Raw genomic sequence first — 14380 nt, 5'->3', positions numbered from 1 at the left:
AAGGGGTTTCGAATATTGACATTTGTGAATGTAGCAAACTGAGTTGGAAGGATCGTCATCGCCTCTGCAATACCCGATCTAAATTAGTATGTCAATAAATCGTATACCAGTGATTAATTAAAAAAATCAAGAGGTAATTAAAAATAATTAAAAAAAATATGTAATCAAGACAAATGTGAACATTAGTGATAGTCCAATACGAAAATGCATGAATGGTAGAATTAGCAGTATGCTGAATATAAAGAATTCGAATGTGAATATTGTTGTACAACAAATGTGGTGCTTCAATAAGATAAAAACTTATCACCGATAAATCAAGATGTTGTGTACTGACTGGCCAATAACATTGGCAGCATAATTTAACATATTTAATACCCTAATTTTAACTTATTATATAGTTTCGTTTTATTTGTAATAAAAGAAATAATAATCTTTTTAAACTTTCCAGAACGATTAACTTTTACTAAAAAGTACTGCTTAAATAACTTAAACAAAACAAACGAGCACATGTATCATTCAATTTTAGTATTTATATAATTTTCCTTTTTAAATAAAAATTAGCACATTGGCTGAGGAACCATTATCTCTTGTGCCCCCCAAAGCGCCCGGCGAGCCTATATAAACACTTGATCCTCTTCCCCAGTTCCTTCGATTTCTTCCAGTAAACACAACTCCAAAACCAGGAGGGAAAAAAAACACAAAAAAGGGTGAGAACAAGAGGAGTAGTAGTTTCCTTTTCATTCTCTTTTTCGAGAAACTCTGTTTATCATGGTGGCTTCTGTCGATAATCGACAATTCAGAAACCTTGAACCGGCTTTGAACGGTGTTTTCACCCCCTGAAGCCCGGTCCAAGTGCCCCGACCCACCGCCCTGTCAAACATGTTTTCATCAACCATGATTACGATGACTCTTCCAGTGACGATGAAGGAAATGAGATCAACCGTTACAAAGAGTTGATTGTCAAGTCCAATAACGAGCTCGAACCTTCCGTCTTGGACTCTCGAGATGAAGCCACCGCCGATAACTGGATCGAGCGTAATGCTTCCATGATCCGTCTCACCGGGAGGCACCCTTTCAACTCAGAACCTCCCTTGAACCGCCTCTTGCACCACGGCTTTATCACTCCCGTTCCTCTCCACTACGTTCGAAACCATGGTCCGGTTCCCAAAGCTTCCTGGGATGACTGGACCATCGAAATCACCGGCTTAGTTAAAAAGCCGATGAAATTGACCATGGACCAACTCGTTAACGAGTTCCAAAGCCGTGAATTCCCCGTCACTCTGGTTTGTGCTGGGAACAGACGTAAAGAACAAAACATGTTGAAACAGACGATAGGTTTCAACTGGGGAGCGGCTGGGATTTCCACTTCGGTGTGAAGAGGTGTACCGTTGCGTGACGTGCTCAAGCGATGTGGGATCTTCAGCAAGAAACATGGTGCCCAGAATGTGTGCTTCGAAGGGGCGGAGGATTTACCGGGAGGCGGTGGTTCCAAATACGGAAGTAGCATTAAGAGGGAGTTCGCCATGGACCCTTCTCGTGATATTATCTTAGCGTACATGCAAAACGGAAAGCTTTTGAGTCCCGATCATGGATTCCCGGTTCGGATGATTATTCCAGGGTTCATCGGTGGACGAATGGTGAAATGGTTGAAGAGAATCATCGTTACCACACAAGAATCAGAGAATTATTATCACTATAAAGACAATAGAGTGCTTCCCTCCCATGTCGATGCAGAGCTAGCCAACGAAGAAGGTAAAAATTAAGAAACACTTCCATTTTCCAGTAAATAGTATGATTATTTTGTGCATGAGAGTGACGTTGATAATGAAACATTGTGATGTAATGTTTGAAGCTTGGTGGTATAAGCCGGAATACATCATCAATGAGCTAAACATCAACTCGGTGATAACGACACCTTGTCATGAAGAGATCTTGCCAATCAACTCGTGGACCACTCAGAGGCCATATACTTTGAGGGGCTATGCATATTCCGGTGAGTTTCTCTAAACATTCCGGTGATTTGCATCCACAAATTTTGCTTTCAGCTTAGGCGGTTAGACCCGTTTTAAGGTTGTCTTCTTGCTTACGTTTTTATTAAACTAAATGGAAATTTGCTTTTAAAAGAATTCCCTATCGATTGGAAACCTTTTGTCCTAAGGCTCGAGTTACATTGTACATCACGTCCTTCGGAACATAGGGTAGATACAATTTTCTCTTGTGATTTAGGGAAAAGTGCTGCACAAATCTTAATAAGACCCCTAAATTTTCCAATGGCCAAATAAGGCATCGCAAAGACTAGGAAAAGAGTTAAGGGGGATATATATATATATATATATATATATATATATATATATATATATATATATATATATATATATATATATATATATATAAAGAAGGTAAAAGCCACTTTTTCCTGTTTGTAAGAGTCGTCGAAATGGAGCTACTTGCATATGCATTAAATTTAAAGTTTTTTCTTTACATATATATATATTTACTAATTTGATTTTGTATGAATTGACAACAGGAGGTGGGAAGAAGGTGACACGTGTGGAGGTTACGATGGATGGTGGAGAAACATGGCAAGTATGCGCACTGGACCACGCTGAGAAACCAAACAAATATGGAAAATTCTGGTGCTGGTGCTTCTGGTCACTGGAGGTCGAGGTTCTTGACTTGCTCGGAGCCAAGGAAATCGCTGTTCGAGCATGGGATGAGACGCTCAACACTCAGCCCGAGAAGCTTATTGGAATGTCATGGTACGCTTTCTTTTCTGTTTGAATTGTAACTGTTAGAAGAGAAAGAAGAAATCAGTAATGGAGTTCATGATATTGTAACAGGGGATGATGAACAACTGCTGGTTCCGTGTAAAAACAAACGTTTGCAAGCCGCACAAAGGTGAAATCGGGATCGTTTTCGAGCACCCAACGTTACCAGGCAACCAATCCGGGGGATGGATGGATAAGGAACGACACCTTGAAAAATCAGCCGATGTAAATTCCACCTTAAAGAAGAGTGTTTCATCTCCTTTCATGAACACTGCCTCCAAAATATTTTCAATGTCAGAGGTTAAGAAACACAACTCCGCTGATTCGGCTTGGATCGTCGTCCACGGTCACATCTACGATTGCACTCGGTTCCTCAAAGATCACCCCGGTGGGGCTGATAGTATTTTGATCAACGCCGGAACAGATTGCACCGAAGAATTTGATGCAATTCACTCTGATAAAGCCAAAAAACTCCTTGAAGAATATCGAATCGGAGAGTTGCTCACGACGGGTTATGGTTCCGACTCGTCGGCGTCATCCCCGAATGCTTCAGTGCATGGGGCATCGAACATGATGAGCTTTTTAGCTCCTATTAAAGAAGTTGCGTCGACAAGACCGGTGGCCTTAGCTCCACGTGAGAAAATACCATGCAAACTCATCGAAAAAACATCCATCTCTCATGATGTTCGCTTCTTTAGATTTGCATTACCATCTGAAGATCAAGTGCTGGGATTACCACTCGGAAAGCACATATTTTTGTGTGCCACCATAGACGATAAGCTTTGCATGAGAGCCTACACCCCAACGAACACCATTGATGAAGTCGGCTATTTTGATTTAGTGTTCAAGGTTTATTTCAAAGGGGTGCACCCCAAATTCCCCAATGGCGGACTAATGTCAGTGTATTTGGACTCATTGCCTCTAGGGTCACTTTTAGACGTAAAGGGTCCTTTGGGTCACATTGAATATACAGGTCGAGGCAACTTTACGGTGCATGGCAAACCCAAGTTTGCCAAAAAGTTGGCAATGCTTGCTGGTGGGACAGGGATCACTCCAATTTACCAAGTCATCCAAGCTATCTTGAAGGACCCCGAGGACGAGACGGAGATGTACGTTGTGTACGCGAATCGAACCGAAGACGATATTTTGCTGAAAGAAGAGCTCGATGGTTGGGCAAAGAAGCATGATCGATTGAAAGTGTGGTACGTGGTCCAAGAATCAATAAGAGAAAGATGGGAATATAGCTTGGGTTTCATCACCGAAAGCATCTTGAGAGAACATATCCCGGAAGGCTCGAACGACACTCTTGCATTGGCTTGTGGGCCGCCGACGATGATTCAGTTTGCAGTGCAACCTAATTTGGAGAAGATGAAGTATGATATCAAGGATTCTTTGTTGGTTTTCTAAAGAAACAAAAAAGGATGGATGTGAGATAACCTAATTAGGTTTTTTTAAATATATTTTTTAATTTTTATGTTAAATAAAAATTCTCAAAATTACCAGAATGTGACATGTATCACTTAACAAAGATTTTTAACAGCGGTTAATGCCCATACACTTAAAATGGTAATGGAGAAAACGTTAGGCACCTATTTTTAACGAAAAATTCTTTATGCATTAAAATGTTTTTCGAGACAAAATTTAGTCACTTATTTTTGTATTAAGCTTTTTTTTTTTCCAATGAAAAGTGGAAACAACATAAACCTAACCTTGGAACTCGTTCATGCCTACTACAGCTTCTGATTCGGCTTGGTATGTTGACAAAATTTATGCTGTAGGACATCTGAATATCCGGAAGCCAAAAGGGAGACCCCAAGCTAACTTTGCATCTTAGGGTCGATTTCGACTGATTCTTTTTGGTTCAAAAGTAATCCACATTCTTCGCACCGATTGTTAATGAAAAAATTATGATTGTGACTAATTTTGATGGTCTACCCCTTCTAGTTTAAATAAATAAATGTGACTCATAATACTAATGAACTAAAGAAGATGATTTACTTTATGGAGAGAGAGATCAAGATGGAAAGAGAATCTAAGATCCTTTTTTCAATATTACATGATATAAACTCTTAATGTTGGTGTCAGACCTAAGATAATAATTGTCACACCCTGTCCGCGTTTTGTGAGTACTAAATATGGACGCGAAGTATGTACAAGCATACATAATCAAACAAGTGATAAAATGATGAGTGAGTGTCGTATCCACACGGATTGGAGGAAATTTATAAGTTCAATCAAAGCATATAACTACTTAATCTAAGTATAGTTAGTGTGATGGTATGTACTAATGAGAGTGCTGAGGCAAAATGAAATGTATGTTGGTGGGGATAGAATGATAGTGTGATGTGGAAGCAAATAGAGATGTCGTAGCAAAATAGATTGTTTGTAAATAATCAAATGAGAATGTAAAGGTAAAACAAAATGTAAACACTGGATTTGAATAGAATAACTTGACAATCCTCACACAACAAGCTACTATGAGAATGAATGATAGGAGTCACTTAGGAAACTTAAGTCTATCTTCTCAGGATGGTCTTGCTTCTATGTCTTACTTGCCCGACAGAGTTTACGAAAATGCCCTATGATATCTCAAGTCAAGGGACTCGACAAGTTTAGAATGCCATGGCAATACCTCTCGGCATTAGCAGACGCATGGATCCTATTGGTTCAGGTCAACAAAATATGTCACGGAAATACCACTTAGTGTCAGCACTAACATCTAACCTCTCGATCGAGCACTACTCCTTTTAGTCGATTGAAATCCTAGCCTTATGTCTAAGGGTGGATTAGGTCTAGTTACTATATAGAACCCTTTTTTTATGTTGATCCTCCTTAGTTTCTCTCAAACACTAAGTATTTTCCTAAGGAATGGATACTCTCATAGCTCCTACAACCTTAAGTCATTAAGCACCATAAACAAAACAAATAAAAACATAAAAAGAACAACCATCCATTAAAGAAAAAAACTTAAACATCCATAGTGAACTCCCACCAAATAAAGCTAGATCATGTTGGGGTTCAAATAATCAATGAAATAAATCATAAAATCTATTCGTTCCTTATAACCCAAATATGATAAGTGAGAAAGAACATCAAAGGGACGTAGGAAAAGCCTTCGGCGTGCACTACTAGAGTTCCCCTCAGCCACCACAAATAGCCTTAGTTTGCTAGCTCCTCTCGGTTGTCTAGCTTGCCATTCCCTCGAGCTTGTTAATCGATGAACACCACGGAAAAGATGAAGGTAAAGAAAATGGGGAATCTTTTTCTTCCAGCCGCCACTTCTCTCTAAAGTTTCGGCTCAAATATTTCAAATCAAGTCCCCTAAATATGGTGACCTCATATCCTATTTATAGTGGAGAATAAACCTGGGGATTTGTTCAAAATTCCCATGGTACCCTAAGGTTCATTCCCTTCATGTGAAGTGTAGTACAAAGGTGGCAGTAGTCCTCTCCTAGGTGGCTGCAGCAGAGAGCACCTGTAGACAAGTACAACTGGCTTTAATAAAAATATATTCTTTTGTCTTTTCTGCCCAGAAATATCATCTGGGTTACTGCATTATTCGTATTCTGCTCAGCATTTCCAATTTGTCACAACAATTTTCCTTGCACATCCTTGCTTCAAATCCTATACATCATTAAACAACACATATTCCCCATAACATAGCTCCATTTTCCAAAATAAAATTCCAAAGCAAAATATATCCACCACATGCAACTATATGCTCCTAAATGCATATATATGATCATATATGAGCTTTTAGATAATCAATAACTTAAGTGAAAAGACCTAAATACAGTCTTTTAATGGAGTTATCACCCCCAAACTTAGCTATTATTTGTCCTCAAGTAATGGATAGTATTAAGCAAGACAAAAATACCATGGCAAGTTCAAGTTCAAGCTAGTCATATGAGATAGAATTTCAGCCCTCAGGATAATTGGCTTCAACATGCTAAACTAGTTTGAGAAATCAAGTATTGTTCCCTAAGACAAGATTCTTTGTGTGTGTGTGCGTGATTTTATCAAGTCCATGCTTAACAAATCTAGAAAATTTCTAGGCAAACTCTCTTTTTTCCATGACATTTATTAGTCACTTAAATGCAAGTTTACTCCCACAATGTTTTCTTTTTTTTAAAATTTCTACGAGGGGTGTAAGCTCATCACCCCTACCATCCCACACTCTAGGTTAAAGGGAGCATACTTTCCACCCCGAGCTAGTCAAGTAGAGTCATCTCGTGACTACTTTCATTCACTCGTATGTCGTGGTTGCCATTTATTTAAATACATTATCCAGGAAATGCCATGGCATACTGAAGTGTCCCTCTACAGTTATGCCGAAGCATTTATTCACAATTTTATTTTTCATCATATTTTTTAAAAAGAAAAATGTGGGGTTTTCATTATTCAAGGTCATTGTCAAAGTTTTATGCCAAGAAATGCAAGAGTTCTCTTATAAAAAATTTCTAAGTCCCCTAAGCATGGAAATATACAATCATGTATCAAAAACTTACAAAGAAACAAGTCTTAGCGTTAGTTCTATCATTCTCATAGTCAAGTACATTCAATTATAGCCATAAGGAGTTCATCATCATCAGGCATCATTAATTTATTCTAAAAAACTAACTCAAACACTTAATAATGTCATGGCATATTCATTCTATTAATACTATCATACAATGATTTAATAAGAACCCTGCCTCCCCCAAACTTGAGAGAAACATTGTCTTCAATGCTTGATAAAAACTAAGTTAAAACTAAACTACATGTTATGCAATGTTGTGCAATGTACCTTGAATATTTATGGCGGTGGTGTTGCCGTAGCTCTATGACGTAGGTGCTTGTGTAATGGTGTAAGGTTAGCGTGTTCAGAGTTTGTTGGCGGTGCAATAGGGGGTCTTAAGGCCTTTACAGATCGGAGTGAATTGAGGCTCCTCAAGTTAAGACACCTTCTTCAAACGACATCGACTCATTCACAGAGGGAAAATCAATGGCATTTTCGATTGTGCTACATCATGTGGCTTCGTGGGTTGCGGTGGTGCTATCAAGATTGGTAGTTGGGGCTCAGTCTGTTGTTGTTCGGTTACGGGCACTGTGTGGATTGGATCAACATCTTCTCACTCCTCCTCATTAGCTGATTGGGTAGCATCTGCTGATGCCGTGACATCCTCATTTGTTCGCAAGAGTGTATCAGGGAATACGGGAAGTCATGATCTATATGCAGAAGGAGCTCCATGAAGAAAGTTTCTACAACCTCATCCTTTCGCTTGGCATAGGCAAAGAAGGTCGTCAAGTTGTTGGTCAAACTTGCCACTTGATCCTGGGTTCGCTTGGCTACCTTTGAGAGAGTATCTAGTTTCACCATGGCATCTTGCTTCGCATCAGCTTGGGAGGTGCTCTCATATTTTTCCTTTCCCTTCTTCTCTTTGAACCATAGCAGCGTATATAGCTTGACTTTTGTAATACCCAACAACCCAGGCAATATTTCATCAAATTGGTCAACAATCACTTTTTTTTACGAAAAAGTTTCGTGATAAGGTTTGGAAATACCAAGGCACTTGTGGGTTGCTTCAAACAAGTATGAACTTGATCCACTATGATCTTTCCCACATAAATAGAGCACCCAACCAAAATAGAGTGTAGCAGAACCATCCTCTGTATGAAAAAAATGGTGTTATGGGTAGTGGGGATGAGCTTATGCTTTATAAAGTGGTTCACATCCTCTCACGATCGACCGATCATCGGATCGCTTGTTGCACATTCCATTTTGTGTTTGAAAAGCATATGTCCTCTAAAATGCCATGAGTCTCGTTGTCTGCCTCCTTTGTGAACGTGGTGTGGCTATCAACAATATCCTGCAATTGAAAGTAACAATTAATAGTTGAAGGACGTGAATGCACCGTCGTTTGGTTGACAAAAGAAATAAAAGATGAAAAAGCTTGAAGCTTGAAGTTATGGCGTGTTGTTTGAATGAGGGAAGAAGAAGAAAAGAAGATGAAGTTGAAGTAAGAGAGTACAAAGATAAAAATAAAAAGGAGAAAGGGGTTATTTAACGAGTGGATGTGGTGATTTAAAGAAATAGACAAAAATATTAAATGCAAAAGTAACACCCAAAAAGAAAGAAATTTTAAAAAGTCAAAAGTAAAGATTTCTCTCATATGTTTGTCTTGTTGCCACCCACTCCTATGTCATTAATCGTACTATCCTCACATGCCATCTGTGCGGGTCCTTGAAAAAATTAAAAATTACTCATATAACTGAAAAATAACTGAACAAATAATAAAATAAAATAAATTGCACATATTATTTATGCACTATAATAAATCTAAAATGTCGTGGCATTTTCAAAATGTTGTGTCGATTTGACACACAAAGGCGGGGCTCATTGGTATACTTTCAGACGTTGGCTATTGACTTTGAAAATGGTCTCATTATCTATGTTCCTTATATCAATAACACCATGGGGGTAGACATGGTGTACTTCAAAGGGTCTAGACCATCGTGACTTAATTTTTTCGGGGAAAAGCTTCAGCCTCGAGTTGTAAAGGAGCACATGCTGACCTACATGAAACTACCTTGGAAAAAACATTTTATCATGTCACTTCTTGGTCTTTTCCTTGTAAAGCTTGGCATTTTCATATGCTTGTGCTCTAAACTCTTCTATTTCATTCAAGTCGAGTAATCTTTGCTCCTCAGCTAGTTGCGCATCAAAACTTAGCTTTTTCATAGCCCAATATGTCTTATGCTCTAACTCTACGAGTAAGTGGTATGTTTTCCCATACATCATCTTGAAAGGTGACATTCCCAAAGGTGTTTTGAATGTTGTTCGATAAGCCCAAAGTTCTTTATCAAGCTTTAGGGACCAATCTTTCCTCCTCAGATTCACTACCATCTTCAGAATTTGCTTAATCTCACGGTTGGATACTTCAGCTTGCCCATTGGTTTGTGGGTGATATGACATGGCAATTTTATGTCACACTCAATATCAATGCAATGCCTTGGCAATTAGCTTGTTATCAAAATGAGTACCTTCATCGCTAATGATGGCTCTAGGTGCTCCAAACCGTGCAAAGATATTCTTGTGAAGTCCCTTGAGCACAGTTTTAGAGTCATTAATCGGTGTTGCAACTGCCTCAACCCACTTGGACACGTAGTCCACCGCAAGCAAGATATATAAGTCTCTAAAAGAATATGAGAATGGTCCCATGAAATCATTGCCCCACAAATCAAAGAGCTTGATCTCCAGAATGTTTTACAATGGCATTTTGTGTCGTCTGGAAATGTTCCCAATGCGTTGGTGTCTATCACACACTTTGCAAAACTCATGAGCATCCTTGAAAAGTGCAGGCTAATAAAAGATGGATTGAAGAACCTTGACAATGGTCCTTACACCTCTAAAATGGCCTCCACAGGGGGACTGTGTGACAATGGTGTATAATGTCCCTTTGCTCCTCCTCAGGGACACAACGTCGAATAATTTGGTCTGTGCATTGTTTGAATAAATATGGCTCATCCTAGAAATAGAACTTAGAATTGTGATGGAACTTCCTCCTACCCTTATTTTTCAATTCATAAGGCAAAATATCATTAACAAGAAAATTAACTATGCCAGCATACCACAAAATTATTGTGGCATATAAAATTTTCTCATCTGGGACTTCTTCTTGAATATCTAAATTGTCATGACATTTTGAAATATTATCTAGCCTAGATAGATGGTCTTCAACCCGGTTTTCAGTACATTTTCTATCAATCACATCTAAGTTAAATTCTTGCAATAGTAATATCCATCTAATGAGTCTAGGCTTGGAATCTTACTTGTTCACTAAGTATTTTATGGTTGAGTGATCAGTGTGAACAATAACTTTGATGCCTATCAAGTATGACATAAATTTATCAAATGCAAATACAACACAAGTAATTCCTTCTCAGTAGTAGTATAATTCGATTGTGTTTCATTTAAGGTACAACTAACATAATATATAACATGGAAAATTTTACCTCTTCTTTGCCCAAGAATAGCTCCTAGGGCATAATCGTTCGCAACACACATTAGCCAAATTGTGACATCCAATCGGGGGGTATAACAATGGGTGCAGAGATAAGTCTATGTTTCAGCTCAGTGACTACGTCATGGCAATTTTTATCAAACACGAAGGGTTGATTTTGTTGAAACAGGGTGCATAAGGGCTTAGATATCGTGGAGAAGTCATTGATGAATCTTTTATATAACCCAGCATGTCCAAGGAAACTCATAATGCTCTTGACAGATATTGGTGGGGGTAGCTTCTCAATCACCATAATTTTGGCTTTATCCACTTCAATGCCCTTATGAGATATCATATGGCTGAGCAAAATGCCTTCGGTCACCATGAAGTGACATTTTTCCCAATTCAGTATGAGGTTGGCCTCCTCACATCACTTGAGTACCTTTTCCAAATTGCCTATGCATTTTTCAAAGTTATCTCCAGAAACGGAGAAGTCGTCCATAAAGATTTCTAGAAAATCCTCAACCATGTCAGAGAAGATAGCTTGCATACAATGTTGAAAGTTTTCGGGCATTACAGAGTCCAAAAGGCATCCTTCAGAAAGCATAAGTGCTATAGAGACACGTGAACATAGTCTTCTCCTGGTCCTCTGGTGCAATGATAATTTGATTGTACCTAGAATATCCGCCCAAGAAACAGTAAAACACCTTGCCTACCAATCGATCTATCATTTGATCGATGAAGGGAAAATGGAAAGGATCCTTCTTTGTAGCATTGTTTAACTTGCGGTAATCCATGCATATCCTCTATCCGGTGATGGTGCTTGTTGGTAATAGATGATTGTCTTCATTGGTCACCACAGTCATGCATCCTTTCTTGGGCATGCATTGGACATGACTTATCCATGAACTATTAAATATGAGGTAAATTATTCCAGCATCAAGCCATTTGAGGATTTATTTCATTACAACCTTCTTCATGGCAAGGTTTAGTATTCTTTGTGGCTCTATGGATTTGCCATGGCATCCTTCCAGCAGAATCTTGTGCATGCAAATAGGGGGACTTATCCCCTTCAGGTCTGCCATAGTCAATCCTAAGGCATTTTTATGCTGTGACAAAACACTTAACAAGCTATGTTCTTGGTTAGGAGTAAGGGAAAAAGAGATAATGATAGGTAAAGTTTCATCACTACCCAAGTAAGCATATTTAAGATGTTGTGGTAAATTCTTTAGATCTAGGTTAGGTGCATATTGTAATGAGGGCTTAGGAGGAATAAACGTATCAAAATCAAGAGGTTCAAAGTGTGTACCTATGCTAGCTATAAAGAAGCTAGAATGCTACACCTCTCAAGAAAAGTCCTCGGGCTCCTTAATACTTTCCTCTTCATTAAGCCTCTCGTAATTTTCCAGCGGAATGAAATTGTTAAGGCAAAAATTGATCAGTTTCTTATGTTGTCACTGAATCTGCTTCCAAAATGCTTTGACATTCTTTAGACTCATCCATATACTTGAGAGTACGAAAGATATTCACGTTTACATATTGGTCAGCCACTCTCATGGTGAGCTCGTCCTTCTCACAATCAATAAGAATATGCTCAGTAGCTAGGAAGGGTCTCCCCAATATTATGGGCGTCGTGTTATTTGCCTCACAATTAAGTATAAGGAATTCTACTAGGAACACAAATTTTTTCACCTGACAATGACATCCTCGACTCACCCCTCAAGACGAATATGGGAGCGGTCGACTAGTTGCAAAATAATGGAGGTGGGTCTTGCATTTCCCATTCCAAGCTTCAAGAAGATCGACTTTGGAATTAAGTTCACACTTGAGCCTAAGTCACATAGTGCCTTCCCAGCATAGTTTTCTCCTATCGATCATAGAATAATAAAGTTTCCTGGATCTTGTCACTTTGGTGGCAGCTTGCTTAAGGCAGAGCAATATTCTTTTGTCGTGGAAATGATCTCGTACTTCTCAATTTTCTTTTTTTTGTAGCAATCTCTTTGAGAAATTTGGAATATGTGGGCATTTTCTCTACAACTTCAAGAAAAGGAACATTAATGTCATGCCTCCTTTTTTGGGAACACATTGGACATGGTTTATCCATGAACTATTAGATATGGGGTAAATCAATCCAGCATCAAGCCATTTGAGGATTTTTTTCATTACAACCTTCTTCATGACAGGGTTTAGTATTCTTTATGGATATATGGGTTTGCCATGATATCCTTCCAGCATAATCTTGTGCATGCAAATAGTGGGACTTATCCCTTTCAGATCTGTCATAGTTCATCCTAATGTATTTTTTATGTTATGACAAAACACTTAGGAAGCTACGTTCTTGGTTAGGAGTAAGGTTAGAAGAGATAATGACAGGTAAAGTTTCACCAATAGCCAAGTAAGCATATTTAAGATGATGTGGCAAATTCTTTAGATCTAGGGTAGGTGCATGTTGTAATGAGGGCTTAGGAGAAATACACTTATCAAGATCAAGAGGATCAAAGTGTATACTTGTGCTAGCTGTGATGAAGCTAGCCTGCTGCACCTTCCAAGAAAAGTCTTCAGGCTCCTCGACGCTTTCCTCTTCAATAAGCCTCTCATAATTTTTCAATTGAATGAAATTGTTATGGGAAAATTGATCAGCTTCTTCTACTACCACTGAATCTGCTTCTAAAATGCTTTGACATTCTTCAGACTCATCCATATAATTGAGAGTATAGAAGACATTCATGATCACACATTGGTCAGCCACTCTCATAGTGAGATTGCCCTTCACACAATTAATAAGAATACGCTCAGTAGCTAGGAAAGGTCTCCCCAATATGTAAGCGGTTGGCTAGTTACAAAATAATGGAGGTGGGTCTTGCATTTCCCATTCTAAGCTTCAAGAAGATCGACTTTGGCATTAAGTTCACACTTGGACCTAAGTCACATAGTTCATTCCCAACATAGTTTTCTCATATCGAGCATGGAATAATAAAGTTGCCTAAATCTTGTCGCTTTGGTGTTAGCTTGTTTAAAGCAGGGTAGTATGCTTTTGTCGTGGTAATGGCCTCGTACTTCTCAAATTTTCTTTTCTTTTTAAGAATCTCTTTGAGAAATTTGGCATATGTGGGCATTTTCTCTATAACTGGTCGAGAATGTCGAAAAACATCTTGAATTGAATGTCATCTTATGTTCCTTCAGTCTTTGTGAGAAGGGTAGTGGGGGTCTGACTTCTTCTGATGACTGGTTGGGAATAACTTTTTCCATGGCATTTTTGTTTGCTCTCTCAATAGTTTCTCTAGATGAATCCTCATCCTTATCATCCTCCTTTTGTGTCTCTTCTCGAATTTCTTGCTAAGCTTGCACTGTTACATGGGTTGAATCATTCTTCTTCTTTCCCTTAAACTTATCTTCTACATTGATTTGGGTGCCACTCCGTAGAATGAGTGCACTACATTGCTCCTTAAAATGAGCTTTAGTAACTTCAGTGTCACTTGGCAGACGACCTGGTTGACGTTTTTGTAATATGACGACAATTTGACCAACCTGACCCTTCAAAGCCCTCAAAGATGAGTTATGGCTTTGAAACAAAGCTCTTTGACTTTGTAATAAGGCTTCTTGGTTTTTTATAGATGTAGTATGGTCTTG

General features: G+C 38.7%; 1 protein-coding gene across 1 annotated transcript; it reads left to right on the top strand.

Moving 5' to 3' along the window:
- Positions 1-753: 753 nt before the first annotated feature.
- On the top strand, positions 754-4186 carry LOC120139827 (nitrate reductase [NADH] 2-like). The gene is given in 6 exon segments (XM_039154951.1): positions 754-835; positions 838-1752; positions 1853-1993; positions 2528-2743; positions 2746-2759; positions 2841-4186. Coding segments are annotated over 6 exon segments (2688 nt in total). The 5' UTR covers positions 754-768; the 3' UTR covers positions 4176-4186.
- Positions 4187-14380: the final 10194 nt, after the last annotated feature.

This window comes from Hibiscus syriacus, unplaced genomic scaffold, assembly GCF_006381635.1.
Source record: "Hibiscus syriacus cultivar Baekdansim isolate YM2019G1 unplaced genomic scaffold, ASM638163v2 tig00110776_pilon, whole genome shotgun sequence".
NCBI lineage: Eukaryota > Viridiplantae > Streptophyta > Magnoliopsida > Malvales > Malvaceae > Hibiscus > Hibiscus syriacus.
This window is presented reverse-complemented; position numbering and strand designations above follow the sequence as displayed.